The 22,135-nt window shown below is 35.2% G+C and overlaps 4 protein-coding genes and 2 pseudogenes across 5 annotated transcripts; all 6 read right to left on the bottom strand.

Moving 5' to 3' along the window:
* Positions 1-1,040: 1,040 nt before the first annotated feature.
* LOC132188084 (uncharacterized) lies at positions 1,041-2,147 on the bottom strand (annotated as a pseudogene). The gene is made up of 2 exons (XR_015912697.1): positions 1,385-2,147; positions 1,041-1,307 (listed from the first exon to the last, which is right to left on the bottom strand). The product of XR_015912697.1 is annotated as an uncharacterized LOC132188084 (transcript).
* A 1,467-nt stretch (positions 2,148-3,614) lies between these two features.
* LOC148585120 (uncharacterized) lies at positions 3,615-4,651 on the bottom strand (annotated as a pseudogene).
* A 1,942-nt stretch (positions 4,652-6,593) lies between these two features.
* On the bottom strand, positions 6,594-7,729 carry LOC132188083 (uncharacterized). The gene is made up of 3 exons (XM_088517705.1): positions 7,302-7,729; positions 7,099-7,270; positions 6,594-6,680 (listed from the first exon to the last, which is right to left on the bottom strand). Exons 1-3 carry the CDS (start codon positions 7,727-7,729, stop codon positions 6,594-6,596), a joined length of 687 nt encoding a protein of 228 aa, XP_088373831.1.
* Positions 7,730-9,448: 1,719 nt separating this feature from the next.
* Positions 9,449-10,430, bottom strand: LOC132188082 (uncharacterized). Its single transcript, XM_059602493.2, has 2 exons — positions 9,807-10,430; positions 9,449-9,657 (listed from the first exon to the last, which is right to left on the bottom strand). Exons 1-2 carry the CDS (start codon positions 10,428-10,430, stop codon positions 9,541-9,543), a joined length of 741 nt encoding a protein of 246 aa, XP_059458476.2. The 3' UTR covers positions 9,449-9,540.
* Positions 10,431-14,761: 4,331 nt separating this feature from the next.
* LOC132188709 (uncharacterized) lies at positions 14,762-15,892 on the bottom strand. The gene is made up of 2 exons (XM_059603239.2): positions 15,160-15,892; positions 14,762-14,980 (listed from the first exon to the last, which is right to left on the bottom strand). The coding sequence occupies exons 1-2, from the start codon at positions 15,799-15,801 to the stop codon at positions 14,855-14,857; spliced, it is 768 nt and encodes a 255-aa protein (XP_059459222.2). The 5' UTR covers positions 15,802-15,892; the 3' UTR covers positions 14,762-14,854.
* A 3,626-nt stretch (positions 15,893-19,518) lies between these two features.
* LOC132188856 (uncharacterized) lies at positions 19,519-20,459 on the bottom strand. Its single transcript, XM_059603421.2, has 2 exons — positions 19,821-20,459; positions 19,519-19,716 (listed from the first exon to the last, which is right to left on the bottom strand). Exons 1-2 carry the CDS (start codon positions 20,454-20,456, stop codon positions 19,519-19,521), a joined length of 834 nt encoding a protein of 277 aa, XP_059459404.2. The 5' UTR covers positions 20,457-20,459.
* Positions 20,460-22,135: the final 1,676 nt, after the last annotated feature.

The raw sequence follows: 22,135 nt of genomic DNA, 5'->3' as shown, positions 1-22,135 counted from the left end.
TTAGTGGGTAATTAACGAACCCCATTTCAGTTAATGCTTTGTATAAATAGAGTAGGAAAGAAATGAAAAACTAAGCAGAAAGTACCATATGAAAATTCAATTTTATTCTTTATTTTCTTGGAGGTTGATGTTTCATTTTTCATGGGTTAAGTCTAATATTAACTATGTATATAAGTTATTGGAAACCCTCTCATTTTATACCGATTTTCAAGAATGGGTTCTACTTAAGATTTGGGATATTTGTATCCCATTACACATGCATATATGGTTGTTGAGGACGATGACAAACATTTTCCAAGAAAATACTTTAGGGCTTGTTTGTCTTTATTAAAAAAAAAATAAAAAAAAAATAAAATAAAATTGAAAGAAAATAAAATAATGTGAATTTCTTTGGAAAAAACGTTGTATATTTATGTAGGAATAGATATTGTACATGTTCTCATTTTCTAGAGAAATAACTATTCATCTTCTTAAGAGAATGACTATTCTCACGGGAATAATTATTCATAAATCCTAAGAATGGATGCTAACCAAATAAAGATGAAAGATTCGCGTTAATATTTTTCTCATCTCATTCTACAAATTTAATATATCAAGTATCAACCATTAACTTTGTAAGCTCACGTGGACTCCACACAAATTCAATGATAAATTATATCATTGAATGACATGTTGGCAATTATCATGTAGCTAGGCGTGGCAGGAACATGCTAGGTTGGTAATCCAAACAAAATTTGCCTCAATTTTACATCAAGGGTCAAACACCACAATAAAGAGGTCATCCAAACTCAGGATTATCCCTGGAATATAAGAATACTATAAATTTGACAAAATAATAGTGTGGATTTACTATAAACCTCTTCTTTGAAACTAACATGCGTGATGATTTACAGAAGGGGTGAATAAGAGATGGGCAAGAGATATATTTTGTTTTTAGTACAAATTTAACATTCTACTCTTAAAAAAACTTCAAAGTTTTACTTTATTCTTTTACATAAAAGCACATTGGCACAAATTCCAAGTACTCAAATCATCCATAACTACATTGGCTTTTGAAATTTGAGTTTGAATTTGTGCTCATCCAAACAACGACGCATACAATCTTCGTTGCCTATAAAGGCAATGAGAAACGAGATTGCAAACAATATAGTAATCCCACGGATAATTTTATGGATAAATAATTCCATTGTTTCCATACAATTTTTGCACCTAGATATTAAAGTTCCAAATCCAGCGGTCTCTGCTTGAAGGAAGACATCGGTCAAAACGGTTTTTGATTGCATAGAAGCCTTAAGTAATTTCACACCCTAAAAATAAACCAAATAAGGAGCAAAATAGTTATAATTTTCCACTATAAATGAGCAATTGATATATATATATATACCTCATCAATGCCAAAATCGACCACCTTCTCCTCAACAGCTCCTACGTCCTTGACATTAAATTTGATAAGTAAAGAGATAGCAGAGATGGTGGACATGGAAATGGGTTTGATGTCAAGATCATCCATCACCATGTAAGTAATCAACCCTTTCATGTAACCTCCCTCACTTGAGGAGGATGCCTTGATATCCCTTGGTCGGTAGTCCACGTATCTTAGCTCAGAGTTCATTGTATTCATGCACGAAGGACAAATTGTTCTCTGGTCATTAGCCACTGCCACGTACGTACATTTCTGGTGGTTTCCGCACTTATAAAATTTCTCGGTTGTTACAGCTGTAATGACTGCTCATCAACGCTTGGCAGGAGGAGAGGGACTTCAACACCGGAAATGGCTACTTTTGGATTTAGCACAAAGTCTTTATCTTGGCCTGGCTGAGAGTAAATATCACTCAGACTCTTTATGCTATCGTACAAGCTATTCAAGCTGCCTGCCATGTTTTGCTTCTGTAAGACCCGGGTGATAGTTCCCACCGGCAGAGTGAAAATAAAGAAGAGGAAATCAATAAATTCTTTGTCTGCCTCAGCAAACAGCACTCGACGGCTCTTTTTTTCTATAAAAAGCTTCAGGCTTACCTTTGTTGCTGCCATGTTAGCTTTGTGCCCTCTATTGGCTAGTTTGGCTTTTATACAACTCTTTGGCCTACACAGAATTCTCTCTGGCCAGTGGCTTTTATCATATGCTACGCTTCTCCAACTGGTAAAAAAAAAAAGAAAAGATTCCTATAAAAAAAACTTTGATTTCACCATCACGAATTTCTTCGACCTCGTACAATTGCTTTACTTTTGTCGGCCACGAGGGTTGGAACGGCATGTTTAATTCTCGCATTCAAGCGATTCCCAGAAACAGTCTGAATCAAATTCTATGCTACGGAGATCATAAGAATCCAAAAAATAGGAGGAATAAAATCGATGAAGATAACTTATTTGTAATTGACATTTCGAGAACTATTTCCGATTCTCTATAAAGTATGTCTCTTTACGAAAATTTCTTAAATTCTTTTCTCCATATTCGACCAAGCACTAATAAAAGTAGCTTAATTGGTTGCCAATAAAGTTCTTTTCTCAAATTTCACCATCACAGTTTCCTCAACCTTCAGATATATGCATGCAATAGATTTACTTTTGAGCCAAGAATTTGATTTTGTGATAAGGATAGAATTTTTTTTGGTAATGTAGAATTGATTTGTGATTAATGTGAGGAAAGGGGATTTACAGCGGCCACTAATCCTTAAAGAATTAATTCCCAAAAATATTTGGGAATGCTTTTAAACATTAAGTTGGAATTAAACAGTTCACTTAGCAATTAAGTGTGCACTGAAATTGACACATTTTAAAATCTTCAAAGTGGTTCATTTCTAGAGAGAAGGAATATATAGATGATGGGATTATTATTTTAAATAAAAAAGAAGTGTAAAATGTTTTCGGTTTAGACGAAGCTAAAAGCCCCAAATTGGGAAAAATATATTCCAAAAAAAAAAAATTAGGTGAAAACAAAGCTATTAAGTATTAATCTACTACTTTTCAATAGGCAAGGCACGGGCACGAACAAGGTCAAGTTGGTAATTAATCCAACAGTCAAGTATGTATCATTAACTAATTGAACGGGTTTTTACAAGAACAAGCGGGTTTGTATAATATTGACTTCAAGTTTGGGTCAAGTTAAATCAAACTGATTGTCGAATATACTAGTTTATTTATAGCCCTAGATAAGATTATTATAAATTTGACAAAATAATAGTGCAGATTCACAAAAAAAATCAGCACAAATAATAGTGTAGATTTACTATAAACCTTTAATCGGAAATTAATATGCATGTTGATTTACAAATTAAATGAACAAGAAATGTATGTGTATCATTTCCCTTCAATTTTTATAACAAATTTCTATGCAATTTGACAACCTTATCTAAAAGAAAATTCAAAGATTTACCCTATTCTTTTATATAAAATTCACATCGGCACAAATGTGAAGTACTGATCAAAACATCCATAACTACATTGGCTTTTGAAATTTAGTACACAGATAAGAATTTGACTTCTCATGATCCAAACAACGACGTGTACAGTACTTTTCGTCGAGAACAAGGGTAATGAGAAAAAACATGATTGCAAACAATATGGTAATCCCACAGATAATTTTATGGATAAATAATTCAACACAATTATTGCAACTAGAAATTAAAGACATCAGTCACAACAGTCTTTGATTTCAAAGAAGCCTTGAGCAATTTTATACCCTAGAAACAAACCACAAGAATAAAAAGTATAAAAAAAAAATTATCCAAGTATAAAAAATTTATTCAAACAAGTAAAAAAAAGTTAAGCAGATAAAAGCAGCTAGCTAGTAACTATAAACCAGAAAAAGAAACTCCAAATATATCATACAACTTGACCTACATATCTAAACAGTGGAATATATATATATATATATGTTGTACTATGCCGAGAAAGGTATGGCAGCTATACCTCATCCATGCCGAAATCGACAACCTTCTCCTCAACAGCACCCACGTCCTTGACATTAAACTTCGTGAGTAAGGTAATGGAAGAGATGGTGGACAAGGGCTTGACGTCAAGATCATCCATGACCATGTAAATAATCACCCCTTTCACATAACCTCCCTCGCCAGAGGAGGATGCCTTAATATCGTTTGGTGGGTCTACGTAACTTTGCACGTTGGGCATTAAACTCCGGCACGGAGGACAAATTGTACTCGGGTCATTAGCCACACCTATAAAATTTACTTGCTGTATATGTCTGCTCAACGCTTGAATCGCTTGATGGGTCTACGTGTGTTAGCTCGCTAGTCATTGTATTCTTGCAGGTAGGACAAATTGCTCTACGGTCATGAGCCGTCTACAAAAAGCAGTGGCCACACCTATAAACTTTCCTGGCTGTATATGAGTGCTCAACGCTTGGCAAGAGGAGACGGACTTCAGCCCCAGAAACGGCTACTTTTGGGTTTAGCATAAAGTTTTTGTCTTGGCCTGGCTGAAGGTAAATATCATTCAGATTCTCTATGCTCTCGTACAGCCTATGCAAGCAGCCTGCCATGTTTTACTTCTGTAAGAGCCTTGTCACAGTTCCCACCGGCAAAGTGAAGATGTTAAAGAGAAAATCAACAAATTTTTTGTTTGCTTCAGCAAATAGAACTCGATTGCTCTTCTTGTCTATCAAAAGCTTCATTCTTACCTTTTTCGCTGCCATTTTAGGTACGTCAATGCTCAAGAGGATAAGTCCTGTAAAAGAGCCCTCTGTTAGCTTGGGTGTTATCCTTTTATAGTGTTTGGAATTCACTCTTGGAAAGTGCATTCTTTTGCTACCCTTTGCATTTGCAGTCACCATTCGTGAACCTTGGGGACTCGGAACAGTCAAATAAACAATTTGCTGCAAGGGACTGTTGATTTTCTCAATGGAAAACCATTGGAGTTTGTGACTTGGGAACTGGGAAGGTCAAATAAACATTTTCCTGCAGGGACTGTTGATTTTCTCAATGGGAAAATCATTGGAGTTTGTGGCTTCGAACAATCAATTGTGTACTAATATAAAGTTGTTTCATTTCGGATCGACATAGAGAGCCCTATAGGCAAACGTTGTGGGCTGAGCTTTGAATATTCCAACACACTTGGGCTTGTTCGTTTGGTTTCACACTTTTGTGCCTAGCTATTTTCAAGCCCAAGAAAGTGCTACAATCTTTCCTTTCCTTTTCTAGACCCAAAAAAGAATTAAGAAGAAAATAAATAAATAAATAATAGGATTCATATTTTAAGTAAAACAGAGATGTAATTTCATATTTATATAGTATTTATTAATTAATATTGTATTCTTTTCTTTTTTACACAACAACCGTACATCTCAATTTTGTTTCCTGATATTGTCCAATTGATATTTTTTCTTTTCTTTCATCATATATTTGTGTGTTCTTTTAATTATTTTAGTAGTCCTATTTGTATCAGAAATAAGATTAGCATATTTTCAACACTTTAAAAAAGCATAGCAATTTGACAGAAGATTCATGCGCTGAATTAATAAAATAATATTATTTTATCTCACGTAACTAATTTATTTATTTATTTTTGACTTGTTCTTCTTGTTTAAGTTGACATTAGTTTGTGCACAAGTTAATATGGGAAAAAAAAAATACAAACTTACTTAGATGTCAAATTTGTGTAGAAAAAAAAAAAACTTGAAAACAAGTGACCCAAAAAAAAAAAAAAAAAAAACAACAACAAAACCATTGCAACAACAATCAAATGTTCCTGTTGCGCACAACAAAAAATTCCAACATCATGCATGAACGAGGCATAGCATTCGTTTTCACTTAATCACATGCTTACATCAAAACATTTAAGCACTCGAACAACTTAGCAATTTAGCAAGTTTTGTGTTGTCAATCAAGGTGGGCGTGGCGCACACGCATAATAGACACATACAAATAGCTTTTAGTTAACTTGTTCAATAACCTAATAGACACATACAAATAGCTTTAGTTAACTTGTTCAATAACCCACCAAAATTTTTTTGGGGGGTTCGGCGGGACCATTGGCCTCCCCCAGCTCTCCCAACGGGCACACTGAAAATGTTAAATTGGAAATCAACAATTTCCTTGGTATGCTTCAACAAAGGGCAATCTAGCTTGGTTCTTTTGATACCACGTACAAGTGAACGATTACTCTGTATTATTTATTATTTTTGAGATTTAAAAGTACATATAGAAAAAAAAAAATGTTTCCAAAGAACAATAATCAAACCTACCAGGATACCATATTTCTCATTTTTGTTTCTTTAAATCTAATTTGCAATTAATGCAATCAATCAACACGTACGAGTGGAATAATAAATTAAACGATTGTAATTGTTACTAATAGCTAGAAATATTCTTAGGTTATAATTTAATTTTGAAGAAGTTTAATTAACAACATTAAAAACAATAAAAATCATAACAGCAAACCAGATTTGATTAACATGAAACATACAAGTTCATATAACAGAACTTGAGAAACATTGTTACAACAAAAACGCCAAAATACCAATCAAAATAAATACTTGTTGGACCAAATATTACATGGAGTTCTTAAACCTTGAAATTAAAAGAGTAAATAAGCAACAGTAACTTCATTTGGCTCTTTTTTGCCCACATCAATCCTAATTACTCCTCCTTGTCTGTATCATTTCGAAGGAAGACATCGGTGAAAACAGTCATAAATTTCAAAGATGCTTCCAGCAAACTCAGAACCTAACAACAGACCACACAAAGGAACAATAATATAGTCATCATGGGTAATAAAAAAAGCGACGCTGCAAAAGCGCACCATTTTCTACTCTTCATGAACAAAGATATTATAAAAACAAAAACTGCAGAAAGTAGGCTCAGAAAAAGAAAAAGAAAAACTGCTACAAGTACAAACGTATACAGGACTCCAATTAAATTGCTTAGATCCGATAAAATTGTAAAGCCAAAATCTAACCTTAAGAAAAAGGCTAATTGTTCAATGTTCAACTAAAATAAAAAATAAGTAGAGCCAGCAATAGATCGAGGCAATAGATAACAGGAAGTAAAAGAAGCATTTGATATATATATATATATATATATATATATATATATATATGTAGTTTTAATGCAGAGAAAGAAGGGGATGGCTGCTATATATTACCTCATCGATGCCCAAATCCACCACTTTCTCCTCAATAGATCCAAGGTCCCTGACATTAAATTTGGTAAGTAAAGTGATAGAAGAGATGGTTGACATGGGCTTCACCTCAAGATCATCCATCACCATGTATGTAATCACACCTTTCTCGTAACCTAGCTCCCTCACTGGAGGAGGATGCATTGATATTATTGCTTGGTGCGTACTCAAAGTAACATTGCTCAATGTTCATTGGCTTCCCGCACGAAGGACAATTTGCTCTAGAGTCATTAGCCACGAACTGACAGTTGTTGTAGCTACCACACCTATAAATTTTCCTGTCTGTACACGACTGCTCAACGCTTGGCAAGAGGAGAGGGACTTTAGCACCAGAAATGGCCACTTTTGGTTTTAGCAGAGACTTTTTGTCTTGGTCTGGCTGAATGTAAATATCACTCAGATTCTCTATGCTCTTGTATAGGCTACCCAAGCAGCCTGCCATGTTTTTCTTTTGTAAGAGCCCAGTTACAGTTCCCACCGGCAGAGTTAAAATGCTAAAGATGAAATCAACAAATTTCTTGTCCGCTTCAGCGAAAAGCACTCGATGACCCTTTTTGTCTATCAAAAGCTTCAAGCTTACTTTTGTTTCTGCCATCTTACGTATGCCAATGAGTCCCAGTAAGTGCTCTCAACAGGCTTGGCTGTTACCCTTTTTATAGTGTGTTTAGGCCGCTATATGGAATTCACTCTTGGAAAGTGCATTCTTTGGCTACCCTTTGCATTTGCTGTCACCATTCATGAACTCGGAAAAGTCAAATAAACATCTTGATGCAAGGGACTGTTGATTTTTTCAATGGAAAATCATTGGAGCTTGTGACTTGGGAAGGACAAATAACATTTTCATGCAGGGACTGTCGATCTTCTCAATGGGAAAATCATTTGAGTTTGTGGCTTCGAACAATCAATTGTGCACTGATATAAAGTTGTTTCATTTCGGATCGACATAGAGCCCTATAGCCAAACGTTATGGGCTGAGCTTTGAATATTCCAACACACTTGGGCTTGTTCGGTTGGTTTTACACTTTTGTGCCTTGCTATTTCAAGCCCAGGGAAGTGCTACAGTCTTTCCTTTACTCTTCTAGCTAGACCCAAAAAAGAAGAAGATAAATAAATAAAGGGTAAATATATCATAAGTTCCGGAGTCAACCCGCCAAAATTAAAAAATTCCTAAGTTTTTTTTTTTAGACTTTTGACTTCTTGGGTTAATCGAAATGCCAAATAAATCTCAATCGTTAAATTTTTGTAATGCCTGTTAGTCTTTATCAAAACGCACCATTTTGCCACGTCAGCATAATATTTTTTTATTAATTTAATTTAAAAAATAAAAAATAAATTGAAGGGGTGGCCAGCAGTGGGGCTGCCACCCCTCAACTCCTATGGGGTGGTTTGCGGACATTCCCTGGGGTTGCAAGTCACCCCAAACCACCGGGCCACCCTTAACCGCCCATGGGGTGGCCGCAAGTCACCCCTAGGGTTTAGCAAACAAAAAATGAATCCCTATCGAGACCGTTAAAATTCAAGAAGATGATAGCAAACAAAAAATGATGGTTCTTACGGTTTGTTTGAGATTGTGTTAAAGTTTAATAAGTGTTTTTTTTTTTTCAAATAAAAATGAGAAATATGAGCTAGTGTTGAATATTTTCCACATTAAAAGAGTATAAAGAAATTTTTTTCATGAAATACAAAGTTGTAGACTCTGAATCAACTTTTCAACGCCACCAAATTTGTCTTCATATGATATTAGAATTAAAAGATATGGCCGTTTTACTCTAGCCAAGTCTTTTTTGAACTGCATTCACAAACATATTTTCTTATAATGTTTTGGACAAACTTTTACACCAACTTAATCCTTAACTCAAACTTTACATCCCAACCTGTTTTGACACTAAATTTGCTAACACTAAAAACTTAACTGTTTAATATATATTTAAAAAAAAAAAAAAGAATATGTAATAAATACTTTTGTATTATTAATTATTTTTGTGAATTTAAAAATTAAAAAATGTTTCAAAAGAACAATAATCAAACCTACCAGGCTACCTTATCTCTCATTTTTGTATCTCTATATCTAATTTGGAATCTGGTTCATGCAGTTGATCAACGGTACTTATTATGGGTCGCAAGTAATTGTAATTGTTATAATTAGCAATATTAGGTTACAAGTTGCAGAAGTTTTGTTATTAACATGAAACAAATGAAAATCATATTACCAAAACCAGATTTGATTAACATGAAACGCACAAGAAGGTCATGAAACAGAACATGACAAACATGGCTGCAACAAAAACACCAAAATACCAACTCACATATACTTTGATTTTATGGACAAATTATTCCACAGAATTCCTGTACCTTGAAATTAAAAGACAAATAAAAAGCAAGCCGGTGCTTTGATAATTTGGCTCTTTATGTGCCCACAATATCCTGAATTATTTCAATTTGATCATTGTCAGATTGGTTCCGAAGAAAGACATCGGTCAAAACAGTCTTAGATTGCAAAGAAGCCTCCAGCAAACTCAAAACCTAAAAACAGACCAGACAAAGAAACAATATTAGATATATAGTATGTACGTAAAGCCATAACTACCCTTAAGAAAACGGTTTATGTTCAGCGAAAAACGCATTAATTCATAGAAAAAAAAAGAAGAAGAAGGGATGGTTGCTATATATACCTCATCCATGCCTAAATCCACCACTTTCTCCTCAACAGCCCCAAGTTCCGTGACATTCAACTCGGTAAGTAAAGAGATAAAAGAGATCGCGGACATGGGCTTCACCTCCAGATCATCCATCACCATGTATGTAATCACACCTTTCACGTAACCTCCCACACTAGAGGAGGATGCCTTGATATCCTTTGGTGGGTACTCCACGTATCTTACCTCGTGGCTCATTAAAGTCTTGCACCAAGAACAAATTGCTCTCGGGTCACTAGCCACGTAGTCATTGTAGCAGCCACTACACCTATAAAATTTCCTGGGTGTGTATGAGTGCTCAACGCTTGGCAAGAGGAGAGAGACTTTAGCACCAGAAATATTGGCCACTTTTGGGTCTATCAGAATTCCTTTGTCTTGTTCTGGCTGAATGTAAATATCACTCAGATTCTCTACGCTCTTGTGCAGGTTACCCAAGCAGCCTGCCATGTTTTGCTTCTGTAGGAGCCTAGTCACAGTTCCGACCGGCAGAGTGAAAATGCTAAAGAGGAAATCAACAAATTTATTGTCTGCTTCAGCAACGAGCACCCGTTGCTTCTTTTTGTCTATCAAAAGCTTCAGGCTTACCTTTGTTGCTGCCATTTTAGGTGTGTTACGTTGTCTCTTGGCCTGGCTGTTACCCTTTTTATAGTCTTTGGGCTATATATATGGAATTCACTCTTGGAAGCCAGGAAGAGACTTCTTTTTCTATTCCCGTCTTTAATTATAAGGTCATGATGAAAGTCTCATTAGCGTAAAGCCATGTACATAATTATTCCCAAATACATGGAATATATATGATCGATCATCATGTGATTTGATTCTTACCGTGTATTATCCGCTTAATTTTTTTTTTTTGTATATTATAATTTATAACCTTGATGCGGTGGGTAGTGAACCAAAGATATCCATAAGAGATTACTTGTCAAGATAAAGAAAAAGAAAAAAAAAAGAAATTTTGTATATTAGCCTTTTGTTAGATAATGACAAAAAGAAAAAGAAAAAGAATAAAAAGAAGCTCCTAATATTGGTTAGATGGAAGTGGCTTTTCAAGGAAAAGCAAGAGCTTGATGCTAAGCTTTAGTGTCAATAATTTCACCATTAATTATTTATGAATTTCTTCGACCTCGTATACATGCATGCAATTGCTTTACTTCTGAGCAATGCATTTTCTTTTCTCAATATTCGCCCAAGCACAATAAGTAGCTTGGTTGCCAATAAAGTTCTTTTCTCAATTTTCACCATCATGAATTTCCTCCACCTGCAGATGCATGCAATTGCTTTACTTTTACTTTTGTCGGCCATAACCCATGAGGGTTCGTGTGTGGGTGTGGCATGTCAATTGTCCATTGCATTACTTAGGTTAATTTGTCGACATGTTTCTAGCATTTTAACTTCACATTGTAGAAATTAGTGATTCCCATATATATATATATATATATATATATATATATATATATATATATATATATATATATATATTGGTACAATTTTCAGAAGCCATGCATTTTCAACTCCCTTCTCAAGAAGGCAAGAAATTGCAGCCACTTATAAATAACCCAAAATTAAATTGCACTTGTTACAAAGTTCTTATTATCTTCATTTTTTGCCCCCATAAGAATCCATCCTTTAAAAGGCTTAAATTCGAATGGCATAATTTATGTAATTTTTTTTCTACTTCAAACACTTTATTATGAATTCTACAGTACTGGACTGAGAACTCCCTCTGTGTTAAAGGTATGGAGCGACCATCAATCAGCAACGAATTTTCTGCGTGATCGATTTACTCGTTTATAATGAATTTATATATGTCTAAATCAAAGTTGAAGAGTACTCCTAGGATCCCTCCGTGATAAATGAGGTCATTGATATCTTTCAATCATAATATGAATTCAACGGTTCAATTTTATTTTATTTTTTAATTTTTTTTTTCATAAAGATCTCAAACTGGTGAGAACTTCATGAAAAGACGCAATCCATGGGGTAGTCAAGACGCAATCCATACCAACCATTTAGAATCTGTTTAGAGCATGTTGGTAATGTTTTAATACTGCAGATGCAGATCAAGTAGTCCAAGGAAGGCGTACAGAAGCCACCGTTCGAACCGCCATTCGAACGGCCAAGTGGAACGGAAGGCTGGCAGAAGGCTCCATTCAAAGCCCGTTCGATCTCCGTTTGAACGGCTATATGTTAATTTTCAGTTTTTACGCTTTCAGTAGTTCCCGTTCGAACGGCCATTTGTCCTGTTCGAACACGTAGCTTTATCTGTTTTATTAAACCGACTTTATTTCATGTTTTAATTAGGTGTAGGGTTTTGTGAGTCTATATTTTATGTTTTATTAGGTTTATGAGTCTTGGGGCTATAAATACATGTTTATAACCTATAGAAAGTCAGAGTTGTTGTTTATGAATCAGTTTTTATCAATGAGAATACTCAGAGTTGATATTATTCATATTTTTCTTTCAAACCTTAGATAGACTCGATCTATAGTTTTGAGAAGAATTTTTAAATCCTTCATAGACTCAAGATCTAGAATTATCTATCTGTTCTTTTCTTATTGTTATTCGCTACAGCCCACTAAGTCATGCTACATCAGTTGGTATCAGAGCCCAAGTTGCTTTCCATGAATGGGAAGGGATGACCGTTGTACATACATGAACGAGGTGCATGTGCGCACAGAGACAACACGTAAGGAGTAACTGGCGATTCATTTGCGGCACATGGGTGGTGGGCCGAACTGTTGTCATCACCAACCAAGACCTCGATTCACGGAGGTGGAAGGCAATCTAACATTGAACGTTGGCAACATGTGGAGGATCAATTCGAGGCTATGAGGGATCAAATTGAAGACCTCACTACCCGAATATCCAACATGGGTGGTCACAATGGGAATGGATCTAGAAACCCGTTTGCAGAGCACCAAACACACGGATGTCAGCACCTTGCCCAAGCTCATGCCCGTCAGCCGGTGAACAGGTTCAAACTCGATATACCGAAATTTCAAGGTTGCTTGCAACCCAAAGAATTCATGGTGACAGAAAAATTAAGAAAAGTCAACAAAAATAAAGAGGTGTTTGGGAAAGCAGGGATTGAGGCGGAGAGTCAACGACAAGCCAATTTGACCCTTATTCGCCAACCTCAACTCCATCTACCCAATCTATATGTGGAGGGGCAAGGTGAACCCATTGATGAGGTATTCCAGAAATTTGAGATCCTTAATGAAGAGTTCGAGCATGAAGATGTTGAAGATCCTTCACAGGGGTTTGTGGATTGAGATTTCCCACCAACCTATGATGACGATATCAATGAAGAAGATCCTATTGAAAGACTTTTGCCATCTGACGAAGAGGCAGAATACACAGCAGATTGGTTTACTACCATGTTTGGCGGCATCTACCTTGAAGAAGATGACCCATTGGAAGAGGAAGAGCCCACAGATGACATCGCCAATTATGAAGAGGTTGATGAAGACCTTTCAGGTGAAATATCTAATTTTAATGGTAAAGAGGTTAATTATGTTAATTTCCTTGGTGTTGAAAATATTTTAAACTCTCATAACAATGATTATGGTGAGTTTTATGTGAATGAGGAAAATTATATGTTCACAAGAGAAACAACGGTTGGCCAATTTTTGAGTATTTTCATGGCACATGGAAGGGAAAAGGAACAAGAGAAGTACAACAAATCCGAAGTATTGTCAAGTGGGGTGTGGGGCCTTCACGACAACCATCAAGGTATTTCGATGATGAAGAACATCACACTTATTGTGGGGTGTTGTCTTGTCTTGATTTTGAGGAAGGGCAAGTGGAACGAGTTGGTAGGGCATCCGAATGACCGTGGAAAGAATCGGCTAAATTCGAGGTCGAATTCTCTCCAACCAGGAGTGGATAATGCAAATCGAGTAGTCGAAGGAAGGCGGACATAAGCCACGGTTTGAGCGGCCAAGTGGAATAGAAGGCTGGCAGAAGGCTCCGTTCGATCCCCGTTCGAACGGCCATATGTTAATTTTCATTTTTTACGCTTTCAGTAGTTCCCGTTCGAACGACCATTTGTCCCGTTCGAATGCGTAGCTTTATTTGTTTTATTAAACAAATTTTATTTCGTGTTTTAATTAGGTTTAGGGTTTGGGGAGTCTATATTTCATGTTTTATTAGGTTTAGAATTCTTGGGGCTATAAATACATGCTTATAGCCTCCAGAAAGTCAGAGTTGTTGTTTATGAATAAGTTTTTATTAATGAGAATACTCAGAGTTGAACTTATTCCTCTTTTTCCTTCAAACTTTAGATAGACTCTATAGTTTTGAAAAAAAATTTCAGATCCTTAATAGACCCAAGATCTAGAATTATCTATTCGTTCTTTTCTTTTTGTTATTCAATGCAGCCCACCAAGTAAGGCTGCATCAAATACTTAGAAAGCTCTTTTAGGCAACAAAAAAAAAAAAAATGTTGACTTGATTAAAAAAGAAAAAAAAGAAAAAAAAAAAACCTTAAAAAGCATTTTTATGCTTTAAAAAAGCCCAAAACTGTGAAAACTTGAAAATTGTGATCTCTTTCAAGCTTTATTTTTCAACGCAATTTCAAATTGACAGTTAGCAAGTACTATCTGGTGAGATACTTGATGGATAAATTATGACCGTCGAATTGGAGAACTAGAGTTGTGTAAATGGAGGACTTCGACGGTACAACCAATTATTTAGGAATTGGATCATGAACATTTGAGAGAAAATGGTGATCATGTTTCTCTCATAGATGAGGTAAGTAACTTAAGGCACCCTTTCTTTGAGCACCAATCTCTAGGAAGTGAACCTCATGTATGTATATGCATGTGTTATGGTTGTCGATAGTACATATGAAATGTTGTATGCATAGGATCGTATCATAAGTTATTCTTTATTGAATACAAACAAATAAAAAGCATATTACCACACCCGATCATGAAAATGAATATAGAAACATTGTTGCGACTAAAACACTTCAATACAAATCTCACAGATACTTTTTTAGATCAATTATCCCACGGAGTCCTTCATTCAACACCTTCAATTCCGAACTCCTCCTTAACATTATGGTTCTGAATCTTTTGATCATTCTGAAGGAAGACATCAGTCAGAACGGTCCTCGATTGTAAAGAAACCCTGAGCAATTTTACACCCTAGCAACATAAAAGATTAAAGAACAAAGTACTCATCACATATACAAGAAAAGAGAAACTGCAGACCAGAAAAAGAAACTTCAAAATCAACGCATGACTAAATCTTCATTCGAATATAGAGTTGTTAATGCATAGAAAAAAAAAAGGGATGACTGCTATATATATATTTATATATATACCTCATCCATGCCCAACTCGACCACCTTCTCCTCAAGAGCTCCTACGTCAGTGACATTAAATTTGGTAAGTAAAATGATAGCAGAGATGATGGACATGGGCTTGACATCAAGATCATCCGTCACCATGTATGTAATCACCCCTTTCACGTAACCTCCCTCACTAGAGGAGGATGCCTTGATATCCTTTGGTACTGGGTCTACGTGATCTATGTATCTTAACTCGTTGGTTATTGATCTCTTGCACGAAGGACAAAATGCTCTCCGGTCATTAGCCACGCTCTCACAGGACCAGTAGCCAGCACTACAGCTATAAAATTCCATGGCTGAATATGAGTGTTGCTTGACGCTTGGCAAGAGGAGAGGGACTTTAGCACCATAAATGGCTACCATTGGATTTAGCAGGAAGTCTTTGTCTTGCTCTGGCTGAAGGTAAATATCATCACTCAGATTCTCAATGCTCTTGTACAGGCTATGTAAGGAGCCTGCCATGTTGTGCTTTTGTAAGAGCCTTGTGACAGTTCCGACCGGCAGAGTGAGAATGCTAAAAAGAAAATCAACAAATTTCTTGTCTGCTGCAGCGAAGAGCACCCGTTGGCTCTTTTTCTCTATCAAAATCTTCAGGCTTATCTTTGCTGCTGCCATTTTTGGCTTGGCTAGCTGTTACACTTTCTGTAAGGGACTTCTTTCGCTACGCTTTGCATTTGCAGTCATGCATGTTCACGATTCATGAACCTTCGGGACTTGGAACATTCAAATAAACATTTGCTGTAATGGGATTGATTTTCTCGATGGAAAATTCCTTTCCACTTTTGACCACAAATAAATGAGATTCTAAATCCAATTTACACGAAATGGTATCATATGCTTGAGTCATGTATGTTATAACCTTAAAGCGGTGCAGAATAACTGAAAGAAAAAGAAAAAAAAAAAAAAAAAAAAAGCAGCTTTTTGGACAATAAATTTAAGCATATGAAATGTATCCCTTGTTACTCTTTCTTGGTTTCTTCGTTTGAATAGAAAAAAAAAAAAATAATAATAATAATAATAAATGCTTTTTTTAATAGCAAAGGAACTTCTATATAACGTGATGAATTTCTTCCACAAATTCTTTTAAATCAGTTTGGGGAAATTTGTCTTTCAATTTTTGCCAATGGAAAACTGTCAACTCCAAAGACGTGCATTCAACGGACTTAAATTTCTTTTTGCTCGGATAAGCGAAATTTACTTTATAAATTGGATCGAAGAAAATTTTTATTAAAAAATATATATATTTTTACATAATGAGTTAAAAAAACTTCTTCGATCCTCTTCCAACCCAATCAACACAGCACTGCAACTATTACACCAATTTGAATGACAAAAGTTTTGATGTATGTAGTAACTTTTACCATGAAGGGGCCAAGTCAACTATGGCTCAATAGGGCATAAAGGAAGACTTATTACTGCTTTTTGCTGTTTAAAACCATTCTATTATATTGGTTCTCAATCAGTAAGTACTACGTACTATGTTACCCAAAAATGTGAATGGCCTCCTTTCTAAATTTTTTTCATTAGAAAAATAAAAAGAAATACTAACACATCAGCTTACTACAAATTTGATAAATAAAATATTTAAAAAGGCATACTGCCACATCATAATAAGCTATATACAAAAACATTGAAGATTAGAGTACTTCTCCAAGATAAAGGAAATGAGAAACATGATTGCAACAAATATAGCAATCCCACGGATAATTTTCTTGCACCTAGAAATCAACGTTCCAGTTCCAGTGGCCTCTGCCCGATAGAAGACATCAATGAGAACAGTATTTACTTGCAGAGAAACCTTGAGCAATTTCACAGTACCCTTGAACAAACCAGATAAAAGAGCAAAATAGTCAGTCACTATATTGAACGATAAGATTGTGCATGCATGAAAGCACTGCTTTTATTCAAACAACAAGTACAAAAAGTATTAATTAAGCACAGAAAGCAAGGGATTACTGCAATACCTCAACGAAGCTCAGTTCCACCAATTGGCTCTTTTTGTCTATCGTAAGCTTAGGCTATCCTTTGTCGCTGCCATTTTAGGTATCTCAGTCCTGTGAGTGGCCTCTGTTTTTAATTTTTTTAATTTTTTTATACGAGGTATATATCCGGTTTCACCTTACAGTACTTCGGGCTACAGCTGTTGGCTTGGGAAAAGGATCCTCTCCATTTTAAAATTCTTCCATTTTTTTAATTTAGTGCATTTTGAAGGGTAATGTTGTCCAAAAGTTTTAATAATGGTAATACATTAAATGCAATACCCTTCAAAATGTACTAAATAAAGAAAATGAAAGAATTTTGAAATAGAGAGGATCCTGTTCCGTTGGCTTGACTGTTACCCTTTTTATAGTCTTTAGGCAATCTTGGAAGTTGGAATTAGGGACTTCCATATCTACCCTTTGCATTTGCAGACACCATTGATGATGAACCTTCGGGACTCGGAAAAGTCAAATAAACATTTTTGCTGCAAGGGACTGTTGGTTTTCCCAATTGAAAATCATTGGAGTTTTTGACTTGGGACAATTGTACGCTGATATTACCGACATTGAGCACTAGCCACACGTTATGGGCTGGGCTTTGAGTTATACCAACATACTTGGGCTTCTTATGTCGATCTTCACACTTTCGTGCCTCTATTGAAGCCCACGGAAGGGCTACCGACTTTTCTTCACTTTTTCTATGCCAAAATAAAAGATATATATATATATATATATATATATATATATATATATATATATATATATATATATATAATGGGATTTTTTTTTATAAAAAAAAATAATAAAACAAATGTGTATATTGATATTTATAGTATTTATTAATAATATTCTTAAATTTTATTTTATTTTTTTGAAAAATTATATTTTTAAATTTTTTTTTTAAAATAAAAAAATTTAATTAAGTGGCCACGTCATCACTGATGACGTGGCCACTTATGTCAAGTGTCAAATTTTAATTGGTTCATATGTCAGTGATATGGACTTCCGTTAATTCAACTAACAGTCAATGAACAGAATGACCAATTTGGTCTTTATCAAAACTACATGTACTTCCTGTGATAAAAATCAAACCTTAAGGAGAAAAAAAATAAAGAAATAAAACTTTAGAGGTATTAAGTATTTAACCCAAAAATTAATTACCATAAATATCGAACTGCCTCATATGTTGGTGGAGCCTCATATATATGTAGGATCCACCAAGAACTTTCGACAGTCGATCTTTCAATGGCCACCATGAACTTTTGCGAGCTCGCAATGGCTGTAGAAACGTACGACGTACGGCCTTGTGGTGGCCGTCATAAACATTTGTTGACCTTGCGATAGACACCGGGAATTTGCGGCAGCTCCACATTGGTCGCCATGAACTTTCAATAGCCTCGTCATGGCCTATATGAACTTTCAGTGGTCCCATGGTGGCCACATTTGTCTTCATATAATGTCAGAATTAATAGATATGGCAGTTTTACTTCAACTTTTAAAACCCAAAAAAAAATAAAAAAAATGAAGGGATTATGTACCCATAACAGAACATAGGCCATAGGGGTGGTGTACATGTGACAACCCCAAGCACGGGATGGTCGCACCACCCCCAGGTTCTATTATGGGTGACCGACCTGCCTTCGAAAAATTCTTTCAATTTTAGGGGGATTTTTTTTTTTGTTTGAAAAAAAAAATGATGGCTTTTTGAATAACTCCATTCCTCTAAAAAAAATTAAAGGAATATGTATTACTCTTCATGCGAAAATATTTACTTCCATGAGAATATCTACTTCTAGAAATGGTGTGCAACCAAACAAAAAAATGGTTATATTTCTTAATGTCTTGGACCAACTTAATTACACCAACTCAATCCTTAACTCAAACCTTACATGCTAATTAGTTTTGACACTAAATTTGCCGACACTAAAAATCTAAAATATTTAAAAAATATGTAATAATTAGATTTGTAATTTTTTTTTTGTGATTTAAAATTAAAAGCAATACCCAAAGAACAATAATCAAACCTACCAGGCTACCATATTAATATTTGTCAGTTTTGTATCTTCATCTCTAATATGGAATCTGATTACTGAAATTGTTCAACACTTATGAGTCGCATAATAAATTGCAATAAATAAAAATCATATTAGCGCGCATACCAGATTTGATTAACATGACAAGCTCATAGAACAAATTAAAACATGAGAAACATGGTTACAAGTTGCAACAAAAACACCAACATACCAAAGTAAACAAACGCATAGATACTTTTTTGGACAAATTATTCCAGAGTTTTTGCACCTTGAAATTAAAAGACTAATAAGAAGCAACAGTACTGCTTTCATTTGGCTCTTTATGCGCCCGCCACATCCTGAATTACTTCTATCTCATTGTCGGGTGCAAAATCAATGGGTGCTGGAGCTGCTACAATTGCTTCAGCGGGAGCTGCTATCGGTATTGGAAACGTGTTCAATTTTGTAATGGGGTTTGGAAGGAAAATGTCGGTCAAAACAGTCTTAGATCGCAAAGAAGCCTCCAGCAAACTTAGAACCTAAAAACCGTTTACGGTTCAGTGTTCAGCTAAAAAATGCATATTTAATGCATAGAAAAAAGAAAGGGGATGAGTGCTATATATATATATATATATATATATACCTCATCCATGCCAAAATCGACCACTTTCTCCTCAACAGCTCCAAGGTCCGTGACATTAAACTTGGAAAGCAGAGAGATAGAAGAGATGGCGGACATGGGCTTGACGTCAAGATCATCCATCACCATGTAAGTAATCACCCCCTTCACGTAACCTCCCTCACTAGAAGAGGATGCCTTGATATCGCTTGGTGGGTCTACGTAACTTACCTCAGTGGTCATTGAATTCTTGCACAAAGGACATATTGCTCTCCGGTCAATAGCCACATAGCTGGTATGACTTCCGCCGCTTCCACACCTATAAAATTTCTTGGTTGTATTTGACTGCTCATTGTGCTCAACGCTTGGCAAGAGGAGAGGGACTTTAGCACCAGAAATGTTTTCTACTTTTGGGTCTAGCAAAAAGCCTTTGTCTTGATCTGGCTGAATGTAAATATCACTCAGATTCTCTATGCTATTGTACAGGCTACGCAAGCAGCCTGCCATGTTTTTTTTTTTTAAGAGCCTAGTCACAGTTCCTACCGGGAGAGTGAAAATGCCAAAGATGAAATCAACAAATTCTTTGTCTGCTTCAGCGAAGAGAACCCGTCGGTTCTTTTTCTCTATCAAAAGCTTCAGGGTTACCTTGGTTGCTGCCATTTTAGGTATTTCAATGCTAAACAGGATTCAGTCCAGTAAGTGCACTCTATTGGCTTGGCTGTTACCCTTTTTATAGTCTTTGAGAATTCACTCTTGGAACTTGGAAGTGCCTTCTTTTTCTATTGGAGTTTGTGCGCAATTGTTTCCTATTCCCGTCTTTAATTTTAATGTCATGATCAAAGTCTCATTAGCGTAAAGCTATGTAAAAAAACATGATATTCTCGGAGACATGAAATATGATCATTATGTGATTTGATTCGTACCATGTATTATATCCGCTACAATTTTGCATATATATTATAACCTTGAAATGGTGGATCGTGAACCAAGTTAAAGTGACCTTTGATTTGCAAATTAAAGGTCACAAAAGTCGTACATAATTATAATTACATAAAATATAATCACCATGTAATTTCATTTTCATCTTGTCTAGATCGTACGCTTGAAATTATGCATATTATAACCTTGAAGCCGTACGTACGTGGATAATAAACGAATAATTGAATATGAATTTTCTTTAGTTTTTCAACAAAGTATTGAATTCATTATTAAAGGATCTCTCAAAGCCAACGAAACCTACAATAAAAAGAAACATAAATGGATGATTTCGTTGGCTGAGTTAACGGAAAAATACTTTGATGGTTAAATTAATAATTTCTTAAGAAAAAAGAGAGGTAAAACTAGTTTCATATTTTTGATAGCTTTTTTTCTTTACATCATGGGCTCTCTTTCCTCTGCATGTGCTCCACTAGGTGTCTCACCTTGTTATTGGGCAATGCTCGATCTATTTAGGTGCAGTGTTTGGTCATGTAACTCATGACATGCATGTTTCACATTCTGTCTTGATATGGACAAGACGATGGTGTTGAATTAAATGTCACATATATATTATTGTAGCAACTCGTAAGGCCTAGTGCATGTACAAAGCGTAATATATTACCTAATGTTCTGCCAAGAATACGAGAAATGATGGAAGTAAAGTTGTCTGACAGATGTGATATGCTTTGCTTGCCTTTCGTTTTAAGGAAGCAAATTAAACCTAATGTTCTGCCAAGAATATGGGAAATAACTTATGCTTTTTCAGTCGTTATACGCAAGTGGCTTTTTTTAAGGAAACGCAAGAGATCTTAGTAGCCTTTTGTTAGATAATGACACAAAGAAAAAGAAAAAAAGAACAAAAAAAAAAAGGCCTAATATATTGGTTAGATGGAAGTTGCTTTTCAAGGAAAAGCAAGAGCTAGTAGCTAATTAGCTTTAGTGTCCTTTCACCATTAATTATAAATGAATTTCTTCGCCCTCGTACATGCAATTGCTTTACTTCTGAGCAATGCATATTCTTTTCTCAATATTCGCCCAAGCCTAATTAATAAGTAGCTTGGTTGCCAATAAAGTTCTTTTATATATATATATATATATATATATATATGAAATATGATAAGTGTTCTTTTAGTGTTTTTTTGGTGTCTTCATAACTGTGATATGGCTTTTAAAATTATCAATAGATTAAAAGTCAATAATGATAATATCAAATTCAACGGTAATTTTAAAAGTCACATCACGTACAGTTAAGAGGACACAGAAGAACACTAGAAAAACACTTAACATTTTCCTATATATATATTGGTGCAACTTTTAGAAAACCATGCATTTTCAACTTCCCTTCTCTGTAAGGCAATAAA

The sequence above is a fragment of the Corylus avellana genome, chromosome 6 (genome assembly GCF_965113065.1).
Source record: "Corylus avellana chromosome 6, dhCorAvel1.hap1.2, whole genome shotgun sequence".
NCBI lineage: Eukaryota > Viridiplantae > Streptophyta > Magnoliopsida > Fagales > Betulaceae > Corylus > Corylus avellana.
This window is presented reverse-complemented; position numbering and strand designations above follow the sequence as displayed.